Source organism: Tenebrio molitor, unplaced genomic scaffold (genome assembly GCF_963966145.1).
Source record: "Tenebrio molitor unplaced genomic scaffold, icTenMoli1.1 SCAFFOLD_805, whole genome shotgun sequence".
Lineage (NCBI taxonomy): Eukaryota > Metazoa > Arthropoda > Insecta > Coleoptera > Tenebrionidae > Tenebrio > Tenebrio molitor.
In genome coordinates, this window is record NW_027184236.1 from 6,383 (window position 1) to 17,522 (window position 11,140).

General features: G+C 48.5%; 1 protein-coding gene across 1 annotated transcript; it reads left to right on the forward strand.

Moving 5' to 3' along the window:
* Positions 1–928: 928 nt before the first annotated feature.
* Positions 929–9,569, forward strand: LOC138141025 (collagen alpha-2(IX) chain-like; the record flags this gene model as incomplete). Its single annotated transcript, XM_069061781.1, has 8 exons — positions 929–1,103; positions 2,279–2,514; positions 4,811–4,887; positions 6,118–6,178; positions 7,770–8,078; positions 8,136–8,433; positions 8,790–9,149; positions 9,279–9,569. Coding segments are annotated over exons 1-8 (1,807 nt in total), but the record flags the coding sequence as incomplete, so codon positions are not given.
* Positions 9,570–11,140: the final 1,571 nt, after the last annotated feature.

The following is an 11,140-nucleotide window of genomic DNA, read 5'->3' on the forward strand; positions in this document are numbered from 1 at the left end:
GACTTTTGGGTATGAAATTGAGTTAGGAACAACATACATTGAGCGCGGCCATTTGCCTATGGCGGCTGAAAACCGGTTTTCTCGATACGGTGTTGATTACCTTACTCAGCCTGAAGGACTTGATTTAGGTAATTCATATAAAACATATCGCGGTGCGTTCATGGCGAATACGTTTATTGATTGTGTCATTGCGTCAACTATTTCATTGACTACACCCCCGATACACCCAGGCGGTGAACCGCGTCAAGAATCCGCTGCTGGATCAGCACCGGTTCAGGGGCGCGTGTATCCCGCTGAAATTTATGCACTCGATGGAAATTCTTATTATTTTAATTCGATGAAGCAATTTTCGTATATTACGCGCGGAATTTACAGCGCGATACTTGTACCAGAATTAAGAGAATTTCAAAGAACTGCATCTGATGGACTGCAATATGTGGCAAGCACGCCACTACCGGCACCCATGCAACATATAACTTATCCCCCACAAAGAACACTAAAAACCCTAATGAACGGGTTTGAACGGTCAGAAACCGTAATCACTAAGTGGCGTGACGCATTACGAGCGGCATTACCCGCAAGAGTTCGACACATTGATAAGCTACTTACTTCACCATATTTGCAGGTAGAAATATCTGATGCTGACGGCGCACCGATTTACTGGAAACCTGAACTTATCAACAGTGAAGATTTGAACCTGAAGCAATACCTCAGTGTTATTCCTGGCTCTGAGAGACTGGTAACAACAAATCCGAACTATTCCAAATTTGGCGTGTATCTTGATGATTTAGAGTTTGAAGCAAGTCTGACTTTCACAAACTTCCCCCGCGTGCCTATCGTGAATGACGGCGCGAATATTGCGAGCGCAAGTAACTACAACACGCGCCAAGCGGCACGTAGCGCGGCTGATTGGTCATATCAGCGAACAATGGCAGCAAACGAAATGGCCTACAAAAATTCAGGCATTGCCGTAGGATTGTCGGGCGAGCTTGCAGGTATCGGGCGCGGTTCTGATAGTCAACAAACCGCGCTGACGAATCAAACCATGATGCAACAACAGAACTTGAACGCCATTGGCGGGATTGCAACGAGCACGGGCCTGGGTATGATTGGTGGACCCGCAGGGGCGGCTGCCGGTCTTGCTTCAGGCGCGGCGAGTGCGATTACTGGCGGCATATCGAATAATATTTCGATGCAGTCAAACATAGATTCATTAGCTATTCGCAACAACGCGTCTTTGGCATCTCAGGGCGCTTCAACAGCGGCTAGTAATCAGATCAGTAGCAATAACCGCAACCTGGCTAATAGCGCGGCACGTGGCGATTATCAGGCATCCATAGCCATGATGAATGCACAGGCACGTGATACTGAGTTGACACCCCCACAGGTTGGCGCGCAGTCTGGTGGGGCATTCTTGAATGTCATTACAAATCGAACGTACATTAAAATTTCGTTCAAGCTACCGCATATTGGCGACCTCATGCGAATTGGTAATTACTTCATGCGCTATGGGTACGCGCATAACCGTTACCAGAAACCGCCAAAAGACTTGCATGTAATGAGTAAATTTACTTACTGGAAAATGAGTGAAGTATATATTACGCGCGGAAATATGCCTGAGTTGTACCGTCAAGCTTTTCGCGGAATTATGGAAAAAGGTGTTACGGTATGGAAAGACGCAAATGACATTGGAAACGTAGACATGGCATCAAATCAGCCACTACCGGGTATCAGAATTGAGGACCAATAATGAGTTGGCTAGAAAACTCTAAATTTAATCGACTCATGCAACGTCGAAACGTGAGCGAAGGCGAACTTGAAGAGACGATTCTTGAGGAATTTTATCGAACAATGTTGATGGAAGTATCCATGAACAGGTTCAAGTGGGAAAATCTGCCTGACGGCATTGACCCCCGTTTCATCGAAAAAACCTTATTCTATAACGGACTCGTTGTGTTCTTCAATAACCCCGATTATGATAAGTATTTTGCCCTGAAGGGCAGCGGTTCAGGCCCCATGAATGCGTATGATAATTACACTGAGTACACCATTTATGGGAACGGAATCAGGCCGCGCAGATTGAAGTACACTCAGCGTGATAACCCACTACTCAAGGAATGTGTACCCATTTGGGCGAACTACACGCGTCAGTCTAACGCTCAGATCGTAGCTATTTATGCTAAGCGGCTTGCGCGCGTAGATCGCACCATTGATATTAATGTGCTCAATTCACGTCACCCCAAAGTGTTTAAGGGTAGTGATAACCTCAGGCTTTCAGCAATCAACATGAGTAAGCAACTAAATTCCGGTACCGATTTTTTGATGGTCACAGAACAGCTTGCGGACGCTATTGAAGTGCTCGATATGGGGATAGATGTTGACGGATTTGACAAGTTGCATACCTTACGCGCGCGTCTGTATAACGAGTGCATGGGATTCTTAGGAATTGACAATGCGAATCAAGACAAAAAAGAACGCCTGATTGAAGGCGAAGTTGAAGCCAATGAAGAGCAGGTTGACGTAACCCGCGCAGTTGCCATGAACGCACGCGAAGAGGCAGTTGACGAAATAAATCGGCTATATCCTGACTTGCGTATTCGCGTATCATATCGGGGTAAATCAAACGCTCTTGACATGCAAGCATCTCAGATTGGAGAATCTAATGGCTGATTACACCATGAAGTTTAAGGACTATATTGATGCCGTTGGCGGTGAGATAGTTACTTCAGACGTTGGCAGCGTGCTAAACCGCGCTGACGTTGTAGGTCTTGGCGCGTACCCTATTCATGATCCTAGGTACCGTGTTCGCCTGAATGGGCTTATTGTTGACCGCTTCATGAACGCGGAAATTGGCGCAGAAACGCCAAGCGATTTTAGGCGAATGTTGCGCGTCAAAATGAGTTCAATCATGCCGTTTTATAGTCGCATGTATAAAGCTGATGAACTTGAGTTTGACCCATTAAGAACCATTGATATGCGTACCCTGGCTACGGGCGAGTCTGAAACGCAAGTTCGTGGTGAGACAGAAAACAGCGCAACGAGCACCGATAATAGCGAAACTACCGGAGACGGTACGGCAACAACGGGAACGAATACTGAGTCTAATTCAGGTTCACGCGCAGTAAGTTCTGACACCCCACAAACAATGTTGAAGGGTAACGAGGATTACGCAACGAGCGCAACGGACCAAACGGGTAAGACCACAACGAGCGGCGAAACTACTGAAGCAAACCATACTGAAAGTAACACTACCGCTGACAGTGTGACTCAGGCTAATGGCGTGCAGTCTAGTGATGCTACAGACAAGAGTAAATCAGATAGTCACGTATACGGATACAACGGCGCGCCGGGCATTCTCATTAGCCAGTATCGGGAATCACTTGTGCAGACTGACACACTGGTATTAAAAGAACTTGAAGAAGTTTTTATGAATATATTTGGCGCTGGAACAATTCGTGAACCATACGGGTTTTACGTATCAAGATATTAAGGAAAGCACAATGGCTAGAAAATTCGTAAACAACGTCAACACCCCCTACGTTGTCCCACGCACATACAATGACGGTGTAACTTACGCTGAAGAGCTACAAGAGCAAATCAGTACCCTGAACCTGATTAACGATCAGGTTCAAAGTTCGCTTGCATCAATTCCTGAGGTTGTTGCAGACGCGATTCAGGCCGCGCTTGATTCACAACTCGATGAAAAGCTTTCAGAGGTAGTGCTAGACACGGACTCGATTACACGCGGTGTGCTAGATTCACTCTATGGATAGTGTTGCAGTAATTACCCGTAGTGCCGTCAACTCTTTTACCTATGAGATTGACGGCACTACAACTCTGCTATTCCGTGAAGGGTCTTGGTTAGTTCCCGAAAGCCGAACGCGCGGATATGCCGACATTCAGCACATTAACGTATCTGCCGATAGCATGATGCAAGCCATTTTCACGGATAAAGAACGAGCCGTGTTTGCGCTCAGGCAATCCGAAACACGTTGGACGCTACCCGTACCGAAACCGCCGAAACCGTCTATTGGCGCACTGAGTAACCTTACTGTGTTGACGGGTAAAACCGCTTCACAACCGTTTTCTTATACCGCATTTGGTAAAAACCCAAAAGTCTCTGTTTCATCACAAAGGACTGTAAGTCTTGGCGCAAGCTCACTAGTAGTGTCTGGAAACCGGTTTGGTAAAGACACAGTGACAATCACAGTTACAGACCAATGGGGACAATCTGCAAGCCGGTCGTTTACGGTCACTCAGCCTACGGTACCCACGTTGGCGGCTATTGGCGGTCGCTCTGGTAACGTGGGAACTTCACAAACGTTCACCCTATCTTCAAAGGTGTATACGGGCAGCGGCACGTGGTACACCCTGAAAACTTCATCGAGTAACGTTACAGCTTCAGTAAGCGGTCATAAAGTTACGGTGAACTTCAAAAAGGTAGGTAAAGCAACTATTACCGTAACGGTGCGCGATAGTTGGGGACAAACTACGAGCAGATCATTTATCGCTACCGCAAAACCTAAACCGGTGAGTTGGATGCACCCACTTGGCAACAGTTGGCCTAAAGGCCGGTGGACTACTTATGGCGGTGAGCCGTCACACGCTGCCGGGGCGCTTGACTTTGGTACAGGTTATGGCGGTCAGCCACCTGTATACGCACCATGTAACGGTACGGTTATTTGGGCAGGTCCGTGGGGAACGTATGCAGCCGGGACAGTAACTATTCGTCCTGACGGTGAAAACGTGGGCATTGCTTTACTTCACTTAAACCGTGTTGATGTGGGTAATGGTGCGCGTGTTACTACAGGTCAGCGTGTGGGCCTTGCAGGGTGGACCGGTTATACCGTACCCGCTGGACCAGGCGGGGCACACTTGCATGTTGAAGTACGCACGAACGGGAATCAGTGGGGACCTTGGTTGCGCGCGCTTGATTACTTCAAAGCTAAGGGTGTTACACTGTAACAATGCCTAAGAAATTTTCATATTATGTGATTGATAAAATTATGTCGCTCAATGCGGTATTTAATTTCATCATGGGTGCACGCGGTTTGGGTAAAACATACGGCTTCAAAAAGTATGTGCTAGACCAATTTTTCAAACACGGCCACCAATTCATTTACCTACGAAGGTTCGATACTGAAATGGAATCTGCCAGGCAATTCTTTGTTGACATTGAATCGGTCTACCCAAATTACGATTTTCGTGTGAATGGGCGCATGTTTGAGTGTTCACCTGTGAGTGAGCGCGAAACAAAGAAACGCCAGTGGAAAATCATGGGGTTTGCTATTGCACTCACTCAGGCGCAGAAACTCAAGTCAGTACCGTATACCCACGTTACTAACATTATTTTTGATGAATTTATTCTTGAAAAGAGTATGAACCATTATCTGCCCGGTGAAGCTCGAACACTCATGAACTTTTACAGTACCGTGGACCGTGGGCAAGACAAAACGCGCGTATGGTTCCTTGCCAACTCAGTATCTATCAATAACCCGTACTTCATTCAGTGGCGTATTCGGCCAGATGAAGGCGAGCTATTTAGAATGGCTGAAGGGTTTATTGCGTGCCACTTTCCCGACTCGAAAGACTTTCGCAATGAAATGTACGAAACACGTTTCGGTAAGTTTGTCAAGGGAACAGATTTTGCTGAATTTGCTATTGAATCAGGGTTTGCCGATAATCACCTAGAGATGGTGCGCAAAAAGCCTGAAGACGCGAAGTATTACTGCACACTCGAATTACCGTTAGGCAGTATTAGTATCTGGTATTACGGTTCAGGATATTATCATGCGCAACAAAAGTTGCCGGTAAATCAAAACGTCTTTACACTCATGGAAGAGAATATGACTGAAGACAAGACACTCATAACATATTCTGATAAGCTCACGGGCAACTTACGAACCGCGTTCAGACATGCGCGAATAACTTTCGATCAGCCCGAAACCCGTAACATATTCCTGGACATTTTCAAGAGGTAGACATGAGTAAAGTAAAATTTGTGCCGTGGGAAACCGTGCAGGTTGGGGACCTTATTAAAGCAACCGTTGTGAACAAAGATGTGATTAGTAGCGCTACGGGCGTTGTTGCTCGAATAGACGATTATGGTTATTTAAGAACGTTTTACACGCGTGAAGACGTAAAGCTGTTCAGTCAGACCATAGACGGTAAGCTCAAGGTAAAAGTAGAACTTATGAAAACGGCCTACGTACCGCATACTGAATTGGAGTTAGGTTTATGAGTATTTCACTTACACACCCCCTACCAGGGTCCACACCTACAGACCGCTACGGGTGGCGCGCAGCTATTCCGTCTATTGGTCTACCCGCGCAACTGCACAACGGCCAAGACTATGCAGCAAAAGGTGGAACGCCGGTACTCGCCGCGCACGATGGTACCGTGATTTGGGCAGGGTGGGATTCTGTGGGTGGCGGTAACGGCATTCAGGTGCAACACCCTGAAGGCTGGTCAACACTTTACTTTCATTTTCAGGCCCCTACCTGGCGCAAGGTTGGCGAGAAAGTTGTCGGGGGTAAGAGCTTTATTGGACACGTAGGTGCTACAGGCATGGCTACCGGCAATCACCTACACTTTATGTTGCGCAATAACGGCAGCGACATTAACCCCGTACCATACATTAAGTCAGCGGCAAAACCCGTTGCACCAAAGAAAGGCAAAGAAGTGATTGCATATCATAGGGAAGACAAGTTTGCACGTCAGCGTGGTCGCATAATCAAGCCAGGGCGCGGAATCTACCTACACACAAGCAAAGACGTAGAATCTCAGGCGGTAAATATCGTTGGCGGTGTTGGGCAATATTCAATCACCCCACACGTGTACGCAGTTGGCGAGCCGGGCGACATGATTGACCTGAAACTCATTTGGCAGACAAACCCCGGCAAGACGAACGCAAGTAATTCGACTCACTACACTGAACGATTGGTGATTGGTGCAGACGGTAATCTCATGGCTTCACGTGAGTTTAAGCGATACGTTGGCGGTAAGGCCCCCGTTGCGGTGTATGCGCGTGTTGAAGCTCTGAAGGGCAACAAGAAAGATGTGAAAATCGTTCTGCTCGACTCTGACGCATTTCTCTTTACAAGCTAACGCGTGTGCTAAGCTGCCGACAATGAACAATCGTTGTTGGCAGTTTCGCATGTAAGGATTACCCTGTTTTGGAACTTATCGGATTAGGTGTAAATGCCGCAATCATGATTGCAGCAGCACTCATAACAGGATTCTTTGCACAACGAGTAAACGTACTTGAAAAGCGAATTGACGAGTTAGAAATAGAGCAACACGGGTATTGGATGCGTGAGCGCAAACTCATTGACTTTATTTACCGCAATAATCTTACACCCCCTACTTTTGAAAAGGAAAAAAGTAATGAAGCATCATAACGGCGAATACGCAAAAGATCCATTTTGGACGCTTGCACGCAGACGGTGGGCATACAGTTTACTTGTTGCTCTAGGTGCGCTTGCAGTAGTGTTTGGATGGGTGACTAACGAACAAGCTATTGCATTAGGTGTGGTGTTCGCTGCCTTGTTTGGCGTTACCGGTCTTGCCGTTACGCACCCCACACAGGACGGTAACGAATAATGTCTACTACGCCTACAACCGCACACCTACATATATACCGTGGCGACACATTCTATGAAGAAATAAATATCACCCCGCCAGACGGTGAAGGTATTCCCGAATCTGGGTGGAAGGCGGCTATATCGCCTGGTGCGTCTCCAAACTCACGTATCGGCCTCATTGTGCAGGTACTAGACCCCGTTGCAGGTTTGATTAGTTTAAGTCTTCCGCGCGAATACACGCTGAAAGACCTTGGCGGTTCGTGGGACTTGCAACTATCAGACACACAGGTTACACAAACCTATGCGCGCGGTAGGGTGTTTTACGAGCATGACACCACGGCAGATGCCGATACTGAACCGGGACCCTTGCCCGGCCCCCCTGGTCCCATTGGCCCCCCTGGACCTCAGGGTGAGCGCGGCGAGATTGGACCCGTTGGGCCTGAAGGCATTGAAGGACCGCGCGGGAATCAGGGCGAAACCGGCCCACAAGGGCCTGTAGGTGATCGTGGGCCTATTGGACCTATTGGTGAGACTGGTGCAACCGGGCCTCAGGGACCGCAGGGGGACCGTGGCGAGCGCGGCGAGCAGGGCCTAGTGGGTCCACAAGGTATTACCGGGGAACAGGGCGACAGGGGCTTGCAGGGCATTCCCGGTGAGATTGGGCCTCAGGGCATCATGGGTCCACAGGGCGCTGAAGGTCCCCGCGGTGCTGAAGGCTTACGAGGTTCACAGGGTGAAAGCGGCCCGGCAGGGTCCACAGGTCCACAGGGCGATCCTGGCGAGCCTGGACCAAAGGGTGATCAGGGCGACCCCGGTTTGCCGGGCGTTGCAAACATTAGCCTGTATTATGGTGTGCAGTCTATTAGCATTGTTGATGGTGTGGGAGAATCTGCCGTTACGTTTGGTATCGGCGGGAATACGAACCTACCCGCAATCACATATGGTGTTGAATTGGCACCCACACAAACCCCCACAAGCCTGATTGTTACCATTAAGAATAAAACCGTAAACGGCTTCACTATTCGAGTAGCAACAAACCTTACTGGCTCACTAAATATCAACTGGCAAGCGGCCCAACAAATCTAAGGATAGATAAAATGGTTGAAGACCCCACAAATCCCCGATACACGGAAACAATCACACAGAAAATAGGCCCCCGTGGTATGCCCGGCGCAACAGGCGCAGACGGCCCACAAGGTGTGCAAGGTCCACAAGGTCCAACCGGCCCCCGTGGTGACGTGGGACCCGCAGGTGAGCGCGGTTTGCAAGGTGAACAAGGCATTCAGGGTATTCAGGGTGTAAAGGGCGACCGTGGCGAGCCTGGCGATACTGGACCGCGCGGGACAACCGGTTCACAGGGTGAGCGCGGCCCACAGGGTGTGCAAGGCGGTTCAGGTGAGCGCGGCCCTAAAGGTGATAAGGGCGATACGGGCGCAAAGGGCGACCCTGGCAACACGGGTAGCACGGGCATTCAGGGCGAGCGCGGCCCCAAAGGTGATATTGGTAACACTGGTGCACCTGGCATCAAGGGTGACAAGGGCGATAAGGGCGACAAGGGCGAGCAGGGCGCTGGCCTCACCATTATTGGATACGGTGAGACTATTGCAGACCTTCCACCCACAGGTGCGCCCGGCGACGCATTCATTATTGGACGCGACCTGTACTCATGGATTGACGGTGCCTGGACAGACCTAGGCGAGTTTGGCGGTCCACAAGGTGCTCAAGGTGCGAAAGGTGACAAGGGCGACCCAGGCGACGAAGGCCCTGAAGGTCCTGAAGGCCCACGCGGATTACAGGGTGAGCAGGGCGTAAAAGGTGACACCGGCGCAAAGGGTGAAACTGGCGAGCAGGGCGAAGCCGGTCTACGCGGCGAGCAAGGCATACAGGGTATTGAAGGCCCCCAAGGTATTCAGGGACTCGCCGGTAATGATGGTGTGCAAGGCGAGCGCGGCCCTAAGGGTGATCCTGGCGACCAGGGTATCCAAGGTGAGCGCGGTTTGCAGGGTGTGAAAGGTGATACGGGCGCAGCCGGATTAATTGGGCCTCAAATCAGTAAGAAAGAATTTAGTGTTGATGTTGAAGACACTACAATCACTATCACTTTTCGTAGGTATGCCGGTGTGACTGCCGTTACTATTCACCTTTTGGGTGAATTTGGGCCTAACGCAAAACTACCGCTTACGGGAAGTCACGTATTATCGTTTGCAAATGTAACTGAAGCTAATCTGTATATGGGTTCGTACAATACGTATCCAATTAACGGCGGAGGTGATATGGAATTATTCAGGTACGTGAATATTAATTCGTCTAGTAGCCATTCACGCATGTCTGTGACTAGAAGTCTTGGCGGTGCCGTTGCCCGACTAGTCATTACTAACAACTCGGATAATAGTGCCGTGTATGCTCAAACATTCGTTATTTCAAACGACACAAACACCTAACCATTAAAATTGTACCCCGGTAAGCATTTATTTGCTTACCGGGGTATTTTCATATACACTTAAAATATGAGCACAAAACATGAAGAGCGTGTCACTTACGCGTTCAAAACATTCCCGGCGCACGAGCTACAAAACGCTGAAGACGGTGGCGCAACGCCATTTGTAATATCAGGCGACGCACTAGCGGTAATGCGCAAAACCAAAAACGACAACACTGAATATTATTTAATGGCTAGTAGGGTTGGGGAACGAGCATGAACGGGCTTCACATACTATTCTACATAGTAATATTCTTCAGTATTGTCGTGGTATACATGAAGAACCGGCTACGGCATGTCATATTAAAATACCCAAATCATTCTGACGCAATCAGAGAAAAATACAGGCTTCGCAACGAAGGATACAAAGTAAGTAGAATCAATGCGAGCCAGTACGCAGACGGCACAATTTACTACACATTGAAGGTAAAAATATGAGAAGCAAAATGAGTAGCGAAATACTTTATTGCAACAACTGCAAACGACGAACCGAACACTACGAACACGTAAAGCTAAATGGATGGGTAGTAGACCTCTGCTCGATATGTGAATGGGAGAATTAGACATATTCATTTATGTATGCTAGTATATAAATATGACGAACCACAAAGAATCCACCGGCCACCTGAACGCGTGCATCTGCAAAGAGTGCATGAAAGCAAACGAACACTTTGAAGCCATGAACGCATCATACACAGCAAAGGTGCTACTAATGAGCACAGGTCTAGAAATCACAGGAACAGACAACACAACAGAAAACGCAATCAGAAAAGCACTCACAATATTCTCAAGAATCAGCGACCTAGAATACAACGAAAAAGACTTCACGACAAAAGTCAAGCCAGGCCAACCATACTGGTACAACGGAATATACGTTCGAGTAACACACAACTAACACCAACAACAAGCACCCTAGCCAACACCGGCTAGGGTGCTTTTGCGTGACCCCACCCACACCCACACCAACCCACACACACCAAACACCAAAGAACACCTACACCATGACACCACCAAAGGCTATTGAGGAAAGCTACAAAGAATCGGGGGGGATTTTTGGAGGGGGGGGTATATTCATACC